The sequence below is a fragment of the Phyllostomus hastatus genome, unplaced genomic scaffold (assembly GCF_019186645.2).
Source record: "Phyllostomus hastatus isolate PE091 unplaced genomic scaffold, TTU_PhHast_1.1 phas_contig_40, whole genome shotgun sequence".
Classification (NCBI taxonomy): domain Eukaryota; kingdom Metazoa; phylum Chordata; class Mammalia; order Chiroptera; family Phyllostomidae; genus Phyllostomus; species Phyllostomus hastatus.
In genome coordinates, this window is record NW_025333872.1 from 97,238,108 (window position 1) to 97,257,879 (window position 19,772).

The 19,772-nt window shown below is 41.1% G+C and overlaps 1 protein-coding gene across 7 annotated transcripts in view; it reads left to right on the forward strand.

Annotated features, from left to right (window-relative positions):
* Window positions 1–19,772, forward strand: part of QKI (QKI, KH domain containing RNA binding) — a 140,096-nt gene that overhangs the window by 30,590 nt on the left and 89,734 nt on the right. For all 7 annotated transcript variants that reach the window (XR_006786113.1, XM_045842676.1, XM_045842677.1 and 4 more), the window contains exon 2: window positions 11,248–11,390. Coding sequence is in view for 6 of the 7 variants with exons in the window: in XM_045842676.1 (XP_045698632.1) it covers window positions 11,248–11,390 (143 nt within the window). In the remaining variant the exon portion in view is untranslated. The remainder of the gene's footprint in view (window positions 1–11,247; window positions 11,391–19,772) is intronic.

A 19,772-nucleotide genomic window follows, 5' to 3' on the forward strand; every position in this document is an offset into this window, starting at 1 on the left:
TTATGGACACATTTGAGGATTACTGGTGTGTTATTTTGTAGAATATTCTTCAATTTGGGTTTGATGTTTTCAAATGATTAAATTGAGGTTAAGCATTTTTGGCAAGGAGATGGCAGAAGTACTGGCTGCCATTTGTTCTCAGTGCACCACATTAGGGGTTAATCGTTTTTGGTAGCATTAACTTTGGTCACTTGGGTAAGGTGTTATCTGCCAGTTTTCTTCACTGTACAGTCTTTCTTTTTCCTATGTAATTAATAAATATCTTGTGGGGAGATTCTCTGAAACTGCACAGATAATCCTATTCTCATACTTTTTGTTCACTAACTGTAGCATCTATTGAATGGTTCTCGCCTGCAGTTATTATTACTGTGGTTTTCTATTGTCCATTTTTCTATATCCATCTTTTTTTGTATATTTATTAATTGGAAATTTTTAAGGATGATCTGTCTTTTCTCTCCTGTGTACTTATTTTATTCAATTTATGTCATTTTGGTGGCATGGATTATAATCCACAACCATTATTATCAAGTTATAGGTAAGAACTTCTAATAAAATTATTTTTGAAATTTTAATATATTGAGATGATTACAAATTCAAATGCTTATAAGTTTATGGTGAAAAAAATCTCTTTCACCTCTGTATTCTGGGTACCCACTTCCATTGCAATGAGTTTATTTATATTTATCCAGAAATATTGAAAGAGTTGAGAAAAGAATTTTTAGTAAAAATTGCTAGATTCTCAAGTATTTTTACCTGGATTCTGATGATACCTACTGATTTATTGTTGTATCTTAAGATACTTTTGACAAATGTTTCTTAGTCTTCAGATTTAAGTTTAAATTTTCATACAGTGTATATTATATAGAAATAAGGACTGGTTTCTCCTGAGAATTTGAAAGAACTAAATGCCTAAAAAGCAAAGTTTTTATTCAATAATACCTGATATTTAGCTTATCTAACAGAGTTCAAAAGTAACTAACCTCCAGACAATTTAATTTAAATGATAAAAGATACATATTCCAATTACAAGGGTTTTATTCACTTTTTAAAAAACCCTTTCCATCACTCTGTTCTTTCTAATAGCCCCCTTTGCCTTCTGTGTGTACCAGCAGTGCCCATGTGCTCATGCAGGGAGCTGGGAGTAAAAGAAGGCTGCAAAAACGGGCGTTTTGGGGATCACCAAGAAATTGAACTTAACTGGACTACACTTAATATAGCTAGTAGTAAACCAAAACTTGGTTTGTTTCATTTTCTTCATTTACATTCTTTAATTGCTGTCTCTTAAAGTGAATTTTAAGATTCTTAGGAAGTCCTCTATGAAACTGTAAATAAAAGTTGGTTGGACTTACTATGTCCTTGGACCAATTGTTTTAATCTCTGAGCATTATTATTACTATTATCACTGTTGCCATCACTGTTGCTATCATTATTATTATTATTTTGCACAATAGTTATTCTACCTCAGGTTCTGATGAGAATCGGGTGATCATTCATACAAATTATTTTAGCATGGTAGAAGTTCTCATATATTAAAAAATAATTAGATAGGTCTTTGTGAGTTTTTTTAAGAATTGGGAGTCACTGACTCAATCCTACTATAATTTTGTATAGAGAATCCAATAATGCATTTGTAACATTAATGCAACATTTGACTTAAAGTACTTTCTACTTTCCTAATGGGAATGTCTTTATTTTCTAAGTGAAAACTGTAAAATATTCATGTAGTAATGTGAAAGCTAAATGGTCTGTATGAGTCCGTCTCCCAGAGATGACTACTGTTAATGGTGGTTATATCTCTACAGTTGACGTGTAAGGTATGTTAGTTTAAGGTGTACGACGAAACGATTGGACATTCATACACCTTACAAAGGGATCGCCCTGGCGAGCCTAGTGCCCGTCCGACGTCATGCATGGCGCTTACGCTGGAGTTGACTGTGTTCCCTGTGCTTTGTACCCTGGCCGCTGTTCGGCGGTTTGTACTTAACCTCTTCACCTCCCCCTGTCCCCCCAAGTCTGGGAGCCATCTATTTGTGCTCTGTGCATTTGTTTCTGTTTGCCTGTGTTTATTTTGTTTTTCAGGTTCCATATGTAAATCTTAGGGTTTTTGTCTTTCCCTGTCTGACTGACTTCACTCAGCACAATACCCTCTAGGCCCCTCCGTACCCGGTCATGAACTGCTAGATCATATGGTAGTTCTAGTTTTAGGTTTTGAGGTATAATATCTTTTTTTTTTTTTTACTTTAATGTGTCTATCTAAAAGTACACATACTTAGTATAAATTGGGTTATATAATAGACATTTTTTTCTGTAACTCTTGAAAGAGCTTTGCAGGAAAGTGCAGCTATTGTTAAATACCTTATAAGATACAAAACAGCTGCTGAGAACAGTCATGGAAATAGGATGTATACATTTTCATGAGATTTGGCTGTTTCATATTTCTTACGAGAGGTGTATCAACAGTTTTGCACAGTTGTTAGTTTTGGCAATTTAAAGGAGAGCTATGATAAATTTAATTTTGTAGTTTTTCTTTTTGTGCTCATAGCTCTGAAGTACAAATACTGTTTAACCTAAAAAATAAGGTCCCATCTATAGAATTATTGATAGCTTGCTTTTTTTTCCTTGTCATTTTCAAAGCAGTTTCCTCACAATTAAATCAGATTTATGCTATTTTGGTTGTTTGAGTAAACAAAACATATTCTACTAACTAGTGCATATTGTTTAGTAACCTGCTTTTTAAAGCATTTGCTGTTCTGTACCTTGTAAATGTGGCTTTTTAAAATGAGCACAGTGAAGTTATATTATTCCATGGGTTTTGCTATGCTCAAAATATCTTTAAAACTTTCCCAGTATTTAGTAAACCCTGAATTACAGGTTTCTGTTAGCAGAAGAGAGCTGTATTGCCCAGGGTACATGACAGCCACCTCTATGTAGTGGCAGTTCTTCAGTTGTAAATACACCCCTAATATTGTTTTAATATTTAATGATTACCATGTAAGTAGACACTAATGATTTGCCATGTAAGACCTAAACTCACTGAAAGCCTTTTTTGCTGTCTGTGAGTGTGCTGGGTCCGTGTCCGTGCTGTCTGTGCGAGTGTGCTGGGCCAGGGTCCGTGCTGTCTGCGAGTGTGCTGGGCCAGGGTCCGTGCTGTCTGTGCGAGTGTGCTGGGCCAGGGTCCGTGCTGTCTGTGCGAGTGTGCTGGGCCAGGGTCCGTGCTGTCTGCGAGTGTGCTGGGCCAGGGTCCGTGCTGTCTGTGCGAGTGTGCTGGGCCAGGGTCCGTGCTGTCTGTGCGAGTGTGCTGGGCCAGGGTCCGTGCTGTCTGTGCGAGTGTGCTGGGCCAGGGTCCGTGCTGTCTGTGCGAGTGTGCTGGGCCAGGGTCCGTGCTGTCTGTGCGAGTGTGCTGGGCCAGGGTCCGTGCTGTCTGTGCGAGTGTGCTGGGCCAGGGTCCGTGCTGTCTGTGCGAGTGTGCTGGGCCAGGGTCCGTGCTGTCTGTGCGAGTGTGCTGGGCCAGGGTCCGTGCTGTCTGTGCGAGTGTGCTGGGCCAGGGTCCGTGCTGTCTGTGCGAGTGTGCTGGGCCAGGGTCCGTGCTGTCTGTGCGAGTGTGCTGGGCCAGGGTCCGTGCTGTCTGTGCGAGTGTGCGGGGCCAGGGTCCAGCCTGAGACCGGTTGTGGTGGTGAGGGAGCGCAGAGCTCACTTGAGTTTTGACGTAAAGGTGAGAGCTCTCATTTTAACTTCACCCGTGACATTTACATTGCGTGTATCAGAACATGTTTTTATAAATGATTGCCTCTTATTTTACTGCATAAATTAATGGGAAATGTGAAATTTAAAAATGAGGCAATAATGGTCACTTGATACTACAACTTTTTTAGCTCCAGGTGTATTACAAGGATAAAGTAATTTTTTGGTGGGTTTAAGTGTAAGGCAAAAAGAAAACAGATATGATGTCCGAATATAATGCTTATTAACATCGGAATAGCTAGTTGAGCAATTAGAATTAGCTACCATAACATTGAGTACAGAATGTGTCTTGTATAACATTTTTTCAGTGTTTTAAACAGTCATCTTTTAATTTGGATTGTTATAAATCCTCAAAATAATAACTTCTATGTATTTTACTGGTATCTCATTGATACTTTTTGTTTACTACCGAGCTAGTAAATATTTTCCTAATTTTTGTTTTCTTGGTTTAAATTTGTTGAAAAAATTCTAAGCCAGAAAGTGAAATAGGGCTATATTTTATTCTTTTATCTGGTCTTCCAACATGGCAGTATTGAATTTATACAGTGTTTATCTATCTTGGTAAGTGACTGCTTAACTTTATAACTTAGGTTACTCACCTTCTATTTTTCTCTTCTGTATTATTTATGCTGTCTTGAATTCTGACATTTAACTTTTCCCATAGAGTGATTCATCTGTTAGTTAATCCAATAGCTTAGGTTTTAAAAGAATATGCAAAATTTTAAAGTGGCCAAGGGTGGCAAAGGGATGCATGTAGAGTTACTCGGATGTAGTAAGAGTGGTGGTGATTGGAGGAGCCAACTAGCAGAAATGGGCTGAGGCTCATGAAATAGAAGAGTGATTTTAAAACAAAGCTTTTACTTAAATTCATTGAAATAAGGGCGAGAGAAAAGGCTTAAGGCAGATGATGTATATTAACAGGTCACATAAAACAGAACTATGTGGCGACTATTTTTTCTCCTAAATTGTAAATAGGAGCACAATTACTGACATATAATTGAGCTTTAGTTTGGAACAGGAAAAAAATAAATCAAGATAATTAAAGCAGAAGAATGTGAGGAAGACAGTAAGTAGCATAAGTGAAACAAGTTTTTACTCCTAAACAAAAATAGTTTCCAGGACAGTGAGGTTTGAAAAAGCATGATCACTGAGTATCAGTTCAAGAAAACATGGAAAAATGAGAGGAGCCTGAATGATGGAAAGTTGACTGCTCCCCTGACTGAAAAATTTCTGTTCTGAACTTGGTGGCGCAACCTGTAGGTTCCCAAACAGATGATTTCCCGTGGAAACTGACAGATCCAGAGGGAGGTTCAGGTCCTCCTGCAGCTCGAGGTTTCATCAGACAGCTGATGAGGTGTGTCTGCAGCTGCAGTTAGTTGGATCTTTGACTCATTGAATAGTCATCCGTAAAAAATGTCAACTGATAGATTAACGAAAATAGTCCACACACACAAGATTTAAATTGTCTCGGTTGTGGCTGTGTCAGTGGTGGAGGCTTGTTTGGGTACCACCAGCGCGTCAGCAGACCGATGTGCTCACCCAAGAAGTGAAGGGGTTTCTGAACACGGGGCGGGGGGCGGAGTGCTTGGGCCTGGGGGTCAGCATCCGCAAGGGCACACTCCCTGGCTGCCGGGGAAGGATGTGCACACGGCGTGGGACTTTCCATATTAAAGGGGGACACTGTGCATTTACAGAGGAGGACGCCTAGATGTCCCAGCGCTCTTCAAGTCTTCCGAGTGCTGCCATCTGAAAGGCGCTGATGACGGGTGAGCTCTGGAGTGCTGAGCCGTGGGGCAGTGTGAGAAATTTTAGGGGTGATTTTGCTCAGTAAAGTAAATTTGTAACATCTATGAACCTCAGAGATGTCTGAAGCAAATGGTCTTGATCTTGGGGATATTTTTGAGTTAGTGTAGTAGTAATTTTTGTACTAGGAGATTAAACAAATGATTCTCAGCTTTCAGTTTCCTGAGCTGCCGCTGTCGGTTGATGAAGGCAGCGTGCAGATGAGGGGACATTGGAACGTTACCGAGTTGTGTTTGATACAACAAAAGAATATATGAGACACACTAGTCATGCAGCGTTCTTGTGTTTCATAAGTGAACACCTGTGAATCCACTACCTGCAAAGGAACTAGAGTGTCACCCACTCCCAGGACACGTTTTTGTTTTTTTTTGTGTGTGTGTGTGTGTTTTTTTTTTTCTGTAATTGTATCACTTGATACCACCATTAACCAAAGCTCTGATTGCCAGGACTCCAGAGTTTGGAGACAGAACTTTAACCATGAGCGAAAATAAATGGAGTTTTGCATGCTGAGGTTGGAAACCAGTGGATTCCATTGACTCACTCAGTAAGCAACCTCTAATTATATGAGGCACAGGCACATACAAGTTAAGCAAGAAGCGTGTCTAAAATCACACAAGCAGTTACTGTTAGAACGGGAGTCAAAACTTGTTCTAACTTGAGTGTTGTAAAATAACATGCCAAGAAGTACTAATGATTTCCTGGCTAGAAAGTTGCTCTTAATAAAGGGTAGTACTCATACTCAGCCGGTTAGATCGACAATGAGTTAGACTGTAAATCTCTTGAGAACTAGAACTTTGTTATCTTTTTTTCCTATATGTGCTGTTTTGTATATAATTTGTGTTCTGTTATATTGAGTGAGATAATCATAGAGACTAAAAGAAACATGGTAGAAATACTTTTTTATTTTAAGAAAAAGTACAATTTATCATTTTATTTTTTTAGGTATTTTTTATTGATTATGTCATTACAGTTTTCCCAATTTTCCCCCCTTTATCCCCCCTCCGTCCAGCATCCCTCCCCTTTAGTTCATGTCCATGGGTTATACATGTAAGTTCTTTGAGTTCTCTGTTTCCTATACCATTTTTTATCTCTCCCTGTCTATTGTATGCCTACTAATTATGCTTCTTCCCTGTACCTTTTCACCACTATTCCTTCCCCCTCTCCACGTGATGTCCATTTCTCTGATTCTGTTCTCGTTCTAGTTATTTGCTTAGTTTTTGTTTTTGTTTTTGTTTTTAGGTTCAGTTGATAGCTGTGAGTTTGTTGTCATTTTACCGTTCATAGTTTTGTTCTTCAATTTCTTAGATAAGTTCCTTTAACATTTCATATAATATAGGGGCTTGGTGATGACGAACTCCTTTAACTTGACCTTATCTGGGAAGCACTTTATCCGCCCTTCCATTCTAAATGATAGCTTTGCTGGGTAGAGTTGTCTTGGATGGAGGTCCTTGCCTGTCATGACTTCAAATACTCCTTTCCAGCCCCTTTTTGCCTATAAGTTTTCTTTTGAGAAATCAGCTGATAGTCTTATGGAAATTCCTTTGTAGGTAACTGTCTCCGTTTCCCTTGCTGTTTTTAAGATTCTCTCCTTATCTTTAATTTTGTATAATGTAATTATGATGTGCCTTGGTGTGTTCCTTTTTGAATCCAACTTCTTTGGAACTCTGTGGGCTTCCTGGACTTCCTGGAAGTCTATTTCCTTCGCCAGATTGGGAAAATTTTCCTTCATTATCTGTTCAAATAAGTTCTCAAATTCTTGCTGTTGTTCGTCTCCTTCTGGCACCCCTATGATTCAGATTTTGGAACATTTCAGGTTGTCCCAGAGGTTCCTAAGTCTCTCTTCACTTTTTTGAATTCTTGTTTCTTCATTCAGTTCTGGTTGGATGTTTATATTTCCCTTTTGTTCCAAATTGTTGCTTTGAGTCTTGGTTTCCTTCCTGTCACTGTTGGTTCCCTGAATATTTAGCTTTATTTCATTTTGGGTATCTTTCATTTGTTTTTTCATTTTTCGACCAAGTTCAATCAGTCCTGTGAGCATTTTGATTACCAGGGCTTTACATTCTCCATCAGTGAAGTTGGCTATCTCCTTTTCGTTGAGCTCTCTTTCTGAGGTTTTGCTCTGTTCTTTCATGTGGGCCGTGTTTCCCGGTCTCGGTGCACCTGTTAGGTTGTAAGGGGGCGGGGCCTCAGGGACTCACCAGGGAGGGACAACCCTCCTGGCTGCGCTGTGGGGAAGGGGCTGGAGGGGGAGCACTGCAGCTCGCCGGCTCGGCTCCAGCCCACCTTCCAAGGAACTCCCGTGGGAGACTGGGAGTTTCTCCCACCGCGTCCACCACCTGGCCCTCTGTCGGCTCCGAGCCTCAGTTTCTCCTTCAGCCAGCCCCGCCCGCGTGGTCTAGATCGGTGGTTGTCCTCCTTTTGGTTGTGCGAAGGTTTTGACCTTCACCTCCATCTTGGCTGGAACTCGAATTTATAATTTTATTGTTTGTGCTTCTGCTTTACACAACTCCCCATCATTAGAAAACAATCTCAGAGTTTCTTTACTCTTGACTTCTTTCTTGACCCTAATACCTGCAGTCGTTGATAACCGCCGCTCTTGTGCTGCAGCCGTCTCTCCATCCCCACTGTCCCTCTGTCTCTGTTCTCTGTCCTGCTACATGCCTCTTATGTTAGACCAAGTTGTTTGAGAACTGGAATCATGAGTTAACTAACTCGAATGTCCTAGAACCTAGCTCATTCCTCCTTTCATTCCCCCACCCATCTACCCAATCCACTGAGTATTAATTGCTGACCTACTGTGTTCAGGCAGGATTCTAGAAGCTGGGAAGACAAAGGGTGATAGCTTCTCGTGGAGCTTTCAGCAGTTAATCAGTCACACAGATGTTTATAGAAATATAACTTAAGTTGTAAATACACTTTCTATTATGTCACCTAATTGGCTACAAGAAGGTTATTGGTTTTATTTTTTTTTATTTTTAAAGATTTTATTTATTTTCAGGGAGGGGAGAGAGAGAGAAAGAGAAAGAAAGAAAGAAAGATCAATGTGCGGTTGCCGGGGGTTATGGCCTGCAACCCAGGAATGTACCCTAGCTGGGAATCGAACCTGGGACACTGGTTCCCAGCCCGCGCTCAATCCACTGAGCTACACCAGCCAGGGCGGTTATTGGTTTTTATATATTTATGTTTTTTTAAATCGAGGCATCTGGATTGTCTCATTTATAATTGATTCTCTTGGTTTTTCTAAGTTTGATAAAATTGTTTACCTGGAAAATCATTCCCTTGTCTCAAACAGTTACATTATTTTGATTACTTATAGATTTTAAATATTGAACTACTCTTGCATTTATAGTATAAATTCCACTTTGTTTTGGTGCATTATTTTTTTTTATTTTTAAAGATTTTATTTACTTTCAGAGAGGGAAGGGAGGGAGAAAGAGAGAGAGAGAAACATCAGTGTGCAGTTGCTGGGAGCCATGGCCTGCAACCCAGGCATGTGCCCTGACTGCGAATTGAACCTGCGATGCTTTGGTTGGCAGTCCACGCTCAATCCACTGAGCTACGCCAGCCAGGGCTTGTTTTGGTGCATTAGTCTTTTAATATGCTGGAGGAGCCTCTTAATTTAGGGTGTTTGCATCTGTATTTCTAAGCAAATTTTATCTGTAATTCCCTTTTATGATATTGTCAGGTTTCTCTATCAGCATTTATCAACTTCACAACCAGAATTGGTCAGTTTGAAGGTTTAAATGTAATAAACTAATACAAAATGTGTTTTTATATGGAGAATGGGACTAAAGGATGTGTGTAATTTTATTTAGGTTAACTTTTTCTAATTCCCTTCAGTTAATTATTTGCTATAATGACATAAGTAATCATTTGCATTTAAATTACTACTGGGTTGTTGAAAACTTGATTTGAGAATTACAGTCACATGCTAATTTAGGAAAAACATGATTTAATACTGGACATCTTTAGGAGAGATTTCATCATGAAACTGGAAGTATAAAAAAATAAAGAATTGAGGTCTTGTTCCTATAATGTATTACAGTTCAATCCAAGATACCATTTTTGAAATTTTTTCAAAATTTCATTTTCTTTCAGAACTAAACATTGGTTTAGCTTTGACAAGCATGTTGTATTTTGAGAGAAAATTGTTAAAAATATTGGCATCACAGAAGCGGAAAATGTATTAGAGTGTAGTGTTTCCACTGATTAAGACTATATAACTAAGAACAGCTTTTATAATGCCTTTTTGCTGTGCTAGATTTTACTTAACTAAAAGTGATTAAAAACAATTCAAGTGTGCATTCATATTTGATATTTCCTTAATAACAGTGATTGAAATTCCATGTTTATAAAGCATACAAAATACATTTAAAAAAAACTTTATTTTTAAATACTAATGGACACAAACCTTTTCCTCCAAGGAGAATGTAATCTACAGAATGGAGAGATGGTTACAAAAATGTTGTAATTTTTTTTTTTTTGGAAAAATTTTAAATTTCTAAACTGATTTTAGAGAGAGAAGGGGCAGGTGGGAAGAGAAAATCATTGGTTTGTTGTTTCACTTACTTATGCATTCGCGGCGGATTCGTGGGTGTGCCCCGATAGGAGTGGAACCGCGACTGTGGTGTGTTGGGAGGCACTGGAACCAACTGAGCAGCCCTGCAGGCTGCCCGGCTCATTCAGTAGCAACAACCCCTCTGTTCCAGTGCTCAGGAGCCTGTCCTCGAGCACTCTGTGGGAGCTTAAGGGATTCTTGAAAGAGTTCATTAATTTTTTGAACAGGGTTCGATTCATTAAAATAGATTTCTTATACTTTCTTTTAAGGAAGTATACTTATACCTGGGATGTCATAATAGTTTTTTTTTTTTTAAAGGTAATTGGCTAGGTATCTCTCTATTTTTTATATTTCACTCAGTAACCCAATGTAGTTTAATTTTCTTTGCCATCTTTTCTTTAAAATGTCTGATCCTCAGTGTTCTAGTGGTCAAATTCAAGGTACCTTGCTGTTTACCTTACCATACCTTTGTGATACTTGACACTTCCGATTACCCTGTCCTTGTTCCTGTCATTTCTTAGCTGCTTTGACGACTCTTCCCATTTCCGTCTACCTCCATTCCTCAGCTTGGATCTTCTTTTTCTCACCCCTTAAATGTTGGTTTTCCTAAGGCTCATCCCATCCTGCCTTCTCCCCACACCCTTTCTAACATGCCTTTTCTATTCCTAAAGCTTTAGTCACTAAATTGGAGTATCAGACTCAGACTTCTGCTGAACTAACAACCTATTTATCTGAAGTAGAAGAGAGCCTTTGGTGTTAAGTTTTGTTTGATAGGCGTTCTTGTGGTCGTGACTTGACTAAAGCTGTCGTTTGGAGTTCCTGGCCTCGTTTATGCATGGAGGAATTAGATAAAATAACATCTACCTAATGTGCCATAGTGGATGAGAACTTGGGCTCTGAGGTTAGTTTTAATAAAATACATTACTTGGTGTATAAATTTAATTTCTGGCAGAAATTAATGAAGCTACAGTCCTGTTAGAGTTATCCGGAGAATGATAGACAAGGTCAGCAATTCTTGACTTCTTTGAGTTTCAACACTTTGCCAACAAAGTTCGCCCCTCGCCCCTCTTTCTCCCCCCTCGGACCAGCAAGAGCATTTTTGTCTCAGACGTGTAACACTCTCGCCCCCCCCCCCCCCCCCACAGAAATCAGCAGAGTGCGGAAAGACATGTACAACGACACGCTGAACGGCAGCACGGAGAAGAGGAGCGCCGAGCTGCCCGACGCCGCGGGGCCGGTGGTCCAGCTGCAGGAGAAGCTCTACGTGCCTGTGAAGGAGTACCCGGACGTAAGTGTGCGCGCGGCTCCGTCTGCGCTTTCCCGCCTCACGTGCCCGGGGGCGGGGCGGGGGGGTGCTGCCAGTGAACACCCCGACACGGCAGCCGCCTTAGAACGAGTTTCATGAGAGGGCTAGAGGTATGAATCATTAGGTGTGGATAACTTAAACATTTTAAATATGTTTTCATTTGAATGCTGCTGTGTCCCTTTTGGCAATGCACAGGGTAAAGACTCAGTTTCAGATTTCAGATCAAGGCAAGAATTATGTAAAGAGCATTGGCCTGAGCGTTCCAGAGCTTTGCGCAGAACTCCCAGCTCAACTTCGGACTGACCTCAAAGAAGCCTTGGCCTGGGCCATGTTGTCTTTTCCGTGAAATGAGAGTTTGGACTAGGACAGCTAAGGTTTCTTTCAGCTCTAAAATTTCTATGATAACCACTGTTTATAACCTGTTTTTTGTTTTTCTTAATCCCTTGCACAACTCTTCTGTGTAAACATTTTGTTGCAAATAGCCTCCTTGTCCTATACCAGTTAATTTACAAATAGCTCCAAGCCTGCTTTTGTTACAAAGCCCTACTTGCCGCGGTCCTTTTCTCTGACCTCACTGTAAATGGGTTTCCCTCTTCCTCAATCCTCGCTGCACTCACACTGGCTCTGAGAACAGGTTGGGCCAGTTTCTAGCCTGAGGCCCTTTCTGTTAGCTGTGCACTGATCTCCGCTGCTGGCTGCTGCTTGTTGTTAAGGTTTTAGCTTAAATGTCACTTCAGAGAGGCCTCCCCTGGCCATTTAATCTAAAAGCAATCTTGTTAGTCATTGTTTCACATTAAGTGTCTTTATTTCTCTCCAATAGCATTTATTATCTGACATTTTTTCTTGCTTATTTTTTCTGTCTCCCCAGCAAGGTCTTTAAAGGTACTTAAGAACCTGTTTTGTTATTGATTGCTGTGTTGCAGATGTGCATGACATTAGACATGATAGGCAGCCACTCCCTGTTGAATAATTAAAGGCAAATTGGTGGCTTTTCATTAAGTTTCAGAGGACTTTTCTGAAAGCAAGCACAAGAAAGAGCTGGTGTTGTGTGGTCAAATATGGGATGTGTACTCTTAAAATTCAATGATTTTATGGACAGTATACTAATCTAGAGAAGGGAAATAAATGTCTTAAGGTAGATTGATGGAAAAAAGTTTCGATATTTCACAAATTGTATTTCCAGTATAATTTTCTACAAATCTAATGCATTTACTGTTTTGTTTTGTTGTTTTTTTAGTGCTTCGGTTGTAAGTATACAAAAATAGTTGATAGCATAGACAAAGAGAGAATCTGTTGGAAGAGCATTGGGCCCAGTAAAAAGGACTAAAGGTGGCAGTCAGGCCACCGTGAGAACCCCAGTAGGAGTTCGGACCTTCTGTGCTGAAAGCCTTGCTTTCAGTGTGCCTTCGAGTTAGCGCCCCCCACACTTTGTCTGGACTTAAGATTCTTCGGAGGGAGAACGTGTTTTGGACCAGTCTGCCATGACTAGGGACGTGCTGTGATCGCACTTACATGACCTAACCGTGACCACTGTGGGCCTGCCCCTGGGTATTGGGGTGGCTCCTAAACACGGGCGTTGTGATTTGGGCAGCTCTGTCAACTGCAGGCTGCTGTTCTGGTGCTTCAGTGTCTCCTGAAGTATGTCAGCCTTCTCAGCCAAACTCGAAAAGATAAAGTGTCAGCCTTAGCCATTAACGTGGAATACTTTTAAGACCTTGTTAGAACTATAACCTTGATCCAGCTGGTCCTCATTCTTCTTTGAAAGAAAAAAAGGCATAGCATTGTCTAGATCCGCGGTTCTTAAAATGTGGTCCCAGGACCATGGCATCCACAACCTGCTGGGAACCTCTGAATGTGCAAGCCCCGCCCAGGGTGGCTGAGTCAGCAGCCTGCCTTCCCCACCCTGTAAATCGGCCCTTGTCACCTTCTTCGTCTCGAGGCACACACAAGCTAGTCCCTAAAATTCTGTGGCACACCAAAAAAATTTTTTTTGCTGATCTGACAAAAATATAGGTGTGATTTTGATTCATTCACACTGGGTGGCTATTGTTATGGAGACCATTGTCATTTTTTAAATTTGACGATCCGAGGGGAAAGAGTCAGTGCCCTGGACTGAATAGTCAGGTTTTGCATGCTTTGCAGTTTCTTGGGGCACCAGCATGCTGTGGCATACCGGGCGGAAATTGCTGCTGCAGGTGGTTCTGATGCATGCAAGGGTGAGAGACACTGCTCTCACTTGATACGTCAGAACGAGCTGGCAGACAGGTGATGCGTGGGGTCCTTTTGCCAGGCTCTGCTCCAAGAGGCAGGTGGAGTGTGAACTAATAAAGCCTCGCTTTTGTGAAGCAGATATTGCAGAGACAGAGACAGACGATAACAAGTGAGTGTTTACCTGTATTTTGCCATGTATGATGCATACCATTTTGCCCAAAATTTTGAAGGAAAGATAAGGATGCTCATTAGACATGAGTAGTACTAACTTGTTACTGGTATACAAAATTTCTTGTACCTTGTATCTGTATCTTGTGTTTTGTAATTATTTGTTACCTAAAATTTGCACCATAACATATTAAAAAACGCTAAAATTCCTTTTATAATAGGGAAAATACCTAAATATAAACAAAATATTAAATTAAAAAATTAAATTGAAATACTCTTTTCCTGAATGTTTGGGTCAAAAACGTGGGAGCACATTATATATGGCAAAATACAGTTCTTTGGGTGCAGTCAGTGCTATGGAGAGAAGTACAGTGGGGTAAGCACACACATGGTGACCGCGTTTGCAGCCTGGAGATCTGGATCTGTTTTAAAGTGCAGGGAATGCGGAGGCCCGAATGGAGTGGTGGGGAGGAGAACGTCCCCGCAGAGGGCACAGCAGGGGCAGCGACACTGTGGCGGCGGCGTGCTTGGGGGGAGGGCTTGGGGAGGGCGGGAGAGGATGCAGAGAGGCCGGCGTATTAGGTAGGGCGGCGGGCCGCGGGATTTCACGGGACTGGTCTGAGAGAAGCAGGGAGCCACCGGATGTTTCAAGCCAAGGGGTGACATGCGCTTACCTGGGTTTTCATAGCTTCCTTCTGGCTGCTGTGTGGAGACAGACCATTGGGAGACAGTCACAGCAGGGGGACCAGGTCGGGAACAGGGGAGGGAACGTGAACGAGAGGACGTAGAAGTGCGTGAACCTTACAGAGATGGTCCACTGAGAGCCAGTAGGGTTTGCTGATTGGATGGTGGGGTGTGAGGGAAAGGCGTGAACAGCTCGGAGGTTGTCATGAGTAGGGGTTATGCAGTCCCCATGTCCAGGGCCAGGGGAGACGGGGAGGAGCAGGCGAGGGAGGTGGGGATTCCGCAGTTCTGATCTAGAGGTGCCGAGGTCAAGTCAGACGTCCAGGGACGGGCGTGTGAAATAGGCGAGGTCGGCGTGCGAGTTGTAGACGACTCCTGGCTCTCCGGAATGTCTATTTTGACAAAGCTATTTAAATGAGAAATTTAGTTGTAATTCCTCAGAGACAAGAAATTAATATAAAACCATTTTGGTCTTCCAGATAATGTTTTTAATACTTTGATTTTGAATTTGTCAAAAGAATTGAGGTTTGGCAAAAATGGGATCTGCACATAGTTTTTGAGTTTTCTTTGAGGTTATTAATACATGGCAAGTGAGTTGTACTGTTTTGTGGTTTGTATTAGGGACTTTATCTCATCTTTTCAAAAATTAACTAATATCAAACAAATAAAACAAGGGAGTCTGAGTCAGATTTTGGTGTCATAGGAAAAGATTTCTTTCAGAATTAAGAATTAGATACTGGCCAGAATAAAACAAATATTGTCTTCATACTGTTGCTTTTTTCCCACCTAGCATATCTTTGAGGTCATTACATGCACACCCTTCCCTTCTGTACATAAGCTTGACTTTGTAAAAGTGTTCATCCCATTCGACTTAAAAATGCTGCTGTTACACAGTGTCACAGGGACAGTATAGCATAGTGGACAAAAGTGCGGGCCCAGACCCACACCCCTGACTGGCTCTGTTTGTTTTCTGCCTTCAGGAGAACTACCTGTCATTTCTGGTCCTCAGTTTCCTCATCTCTGGAGTGGACATAGTAATAGGGTGATTGCCCTTACACAGGGTTCTGAGCAGTTATACATGATTTATAAATGAGTTTATGCCTGTTAAGCAGTTGGGAAATGCCTTTATGCTATTTAAGTATTACGAGAATGTACACTCCATGAGGGTGAGGATTTTGTCTATTTTCATATTCCTACTTACCCATCTGGTAAATGTTAGATGGATGATAAATATTAGTTGTGCTTTTCTGTGTGAAAGGTTCATTCTTTCAGATACTGTTAAACTTTCAAAAAAAATTTTGCATCTGCACATAGCAGCTTACTTACAGAAGTGTTCATTTGGAGCTGTTGCTTTGGGCGTGGCCATGCATAGGTCTGGGGTGATGGGAGAAGAAAGTCTTAGATTCAGTGTTCCAGAAAGGAGGTAATACTCTATAATGGCCTTCACCATGGTTTTGAATCAGTGGCTTGATGTTGGAATGAGAACGTTGTATCAGTAGCCTCTTGAAAAGGTACTCTGCTGCACCAGGCACATCCTGGGAGTGGGGCATTAATCTGGTTGGGAAAACTCATCATAGTGGAACCAGTAGTGGGTTTTTGAGCCTTACTGGCCTAGATTTTGATTTCTGGCTTATCCCTTCACTGGCGGTATTTCTCAACAGGTGTCACCATAACGCTCTATAATAGGCTATCCTGAAACTCAGTGTCTTAAAATAACACACACTGATGCCTGTGCTCTTGAGTCTGCACTGGATGTAGGCTAAGGTTCTGCTGATTGGGCTGAGGTGAGGTCATCTAGGCCTTGATCTAGGCCGGCTGCCGGTGGGTGTTCCTGCTGGCCGCAGCCCAAAGGGGCAGCAGCTACTTGGAGCTCCTGCTTTCCCGGCAGGTCACTGGAGCGCCAGAGCCAGCCAGACTGCTTACACAGTGTAAGGCCTCCGTTCCTGTCCCATCCATTAACGTTTTATCGGCTCAGCAGTGGTCAGCTGGAAAGGTTTTTGCCCCTCTGGGACACTTGGCGATATCTGGAGATATTTTGTTTGGCAACACTTGGAGAGGTTACTAGGTGGCATCCTGTGCTGAACACCCTACAATGCACAGGACAGCCTTCTAGAACACAGAATTACTCTGCCCCAAATGTCAGTGGGGCCGAGGTGGAGCAACCACATTATTCAGTCACTCTGTTCTCAGCGAGGAGACGGGGATAAATATTTCCTGAAAATCATCGAGACTTTCCCATTGGCTTTGAGCACATGTTCAATTTTTAGAACCTGTTTTCTTGTCTATGAAATTATAAGGTGTATCTCCGAGTTGTTGGGAGGAATAGAGGTGACAAGTGTATGGCATCTGGTAGAGCGCTTGGCATGGTTCCTGTGACTGTGAATAAGGAAAGACGTCCTGCCCTCGAAGGGGCCCCCAGTCTTTAGAGGGAAAAGAAATGGTGTCACATTAAGTCATTTAATACTACTTAAACTTATCATACATTCATAAAGTGACGGGCATGAGTGAAGATGAAAACTAGGCCATCCAGCTGGCATTTTGGCCCCTTTCGTTATTAAGGACTTACTTGAATCTGTGGAGAGTGGATAGGCAGCGTGTGAATGGATTTAACTCTGGTTGGTATCAGTAAACGACATTATGTTTCAGTAAGTTAGCACTAATTCTGTCATCAAATCTGCTGCCTGGTTATCAATTTTGAGTTATTGAGAAGTTGTTTTATAGGATTGACCAGACTCACGGTAGATGAGTTTCAGATGTGGCCAGGTCTAGCTTTTAGAAAGGGCCTAAGTTGCTCTGGGCAGATGAGATTGCTGAGCTGTGCGTGTGCTTGGGATGTGCGGTGATGCAGTTGCCGCGAGACTCCCCCCAGAGATTGTATGCGAAGACAGGCCTGTCCTTCTGATGTTTGTACACGGGTTTAATGGGTGATCACAGCCCTGGAGGTGTGTGTTCGGCCTAGGCCCTCAGCGAGACGCACATCACCACAGGTTTGCGAGTTGGACGAGGGCCCTTCCAGGTATTTTCTCAAGCTTGTAGGATCCCAGCCTGGAAACAACAACAACAATGTAGATTTATAATGTTATTCACAGTACTCTCTATTGTCTCATAATAATATTCGTTGTTAATGGTAGAGCATGAGTTTAGAGCTTCCTTTTACTTAATTTTCCTGGGTTTGCAGAGAAAATTTGGTAGTCATAGCTGCTGAATTAGCATATCGTTATTGGTGGTTTTCTTCTAGTTCTTAAGATTGTCGCCTGCAGAGTGGCTGTTGATCTGGCGTGAGTTTTTGAAAGTTGTGAGAAGAGATGGTCAGGGCAGTCATCTTTTCGTAGGCTTCTTTACATTTGTTAAATCCTCACCTGAGGATATGGTTATTGATTTTAGAGAGAGAAGGAGGAGACAGACAGACAGACAGACAGACAGACAGACAGAGACAGTGTGAGAGGGGAACATCAACTGATTCCCTCCTGTATGCTCCCCGACTGGGGATTGAACCCGTGACCTAGATATGTGCCTTGAGCAGGGTTCAGACCCACAGCCTTTTGGCGTATGGGATGACAGCCCAGCCAAGCCACCAGGCCGGGGGTTTCTTTAGGTTTTTGTTCCTTTGACTGTTGTGGCTTTCTTGCTGTGTTGAAGGAATTGTTGAGAGTTTTGATGTAAATAGCTTGCACCTTATTTATCCTGAGAAACAAATGGATGTTGAATCCAAATTTAATGAACTTCAAGGTCTCCCTTTTTAATACTTAGGTTAAACCTTACCTTTTGCCTGGATATGTTAAATTATGAGTGAAAGTACAATATTTTAAAAGTAGGGTTTACACATCTCTACTTTGATACTATATAAAGAAAATTATTAAACAAATTTTTGGTTTTAAGAAGGTTAATATATGTTTTTGAGTAGAGTTAGAAGTGTCTCAGATTACATATTAACCCATTGAAGTTTTTAATTTAGTAGTATGAATTGATGATATAAAGCATGTCCTTAAGTTTCAGGTAGAGAAACTGTTATTGTTGACTTAGAGTTTTAAACATATCAATTTAGTAAAGGTTAATTTCATGACTTTTGGGTTTTTGATTTTGAAGTTTACTTTTTATTTCACTCCGCAAGAGTGTATTGAGGGCCTGCTGAATACCAAATATTTAATAGGCTCTTTATAGTCTGAGAAACACTGAATGTCTTCGGATATTAATGAACTTATTCCAAAAAGGGCTTCAAGAGAGCCTGAAAACAATACATTTGTTTAACTCATGTTTGTTTCAAGGTCTAACAATTTTAAGAATAGTAAGCCTTCCCACAGTCTTAAAATGCTAATGCTTTCCTTTTTAAGGAGTATGTTTTAGTATTTAAAAAGATACTCTTCAGAAGAATGAATCAGAAGATGGAGTTAGTTTTCAGGGAAAAATTACTGCATGAAAGCAAATGTAGTCAGCCTCAACTGAGACACAGTTTCATCTGTGGTTTCTCTTACCCAAGAAGTGTGAGATCCGCTCTATTAAAATTTGTTGCAAAAGACTTATAAATCAGTAAGATACCTAGTTACAGGTATCTAACATCCATATCTCCAAGATTCTCACTGGTAATGTAATACAGACATTGGAGAGCAACCTGCTTCTTGGTGCGATCCGTGGTTTGGAAACCCGAGGTGTGTGAGCTCCCAGAGGAAAGGGTGAGGTGCTGCACCACCTGTGGCCTGTCTCGAGAGAGCCGTGTTCTCTGGAACTGAGCAAAGTAGCGGAAGCTCCCTGCCCTTGACCCTCCTCCCTCCAAAACCAGCGATTGCAGTGGGCTGTGGAAGAGGGGGCGGTTAGATCACCCCAAGGTGACCACCCATCTGAGTGCCTGCTTATAGTAGGTGACCTACATTTATTTTGCGAACGTAGGGACTCGGTCATTTTTGCCTTGTTTTGGTTTGAAGACAGACATCAGGAGGTCAGATTCGATTAAAATTAGTGTCGAAAACACACCACTGTCAGACTGAATTAAAACTTTTGGAACAGTGTATGAGGCAGATAATATTTATGCAGCAAAACTTAAGAAATCAATTTCATAGAGCTTAGAAAGTATTTAATGAATGGTCAGAACTACATATGTGTATTTCATCTCCTTGACTTACCTTCAGGGTCTGAGGTGACACTTGTAAGCTCAATTTTGAGTCAAATAATTATATTTTATTTCTCTTTGTCTTTTTTGAAGTTATATCTATTTGTCATTGAAATATGAAGATAAAGACATAATCACATAAAGATTTTCATTCATATAAATAGTTCAGTTAAGTTAAAAAGGATGTATATGGTGAT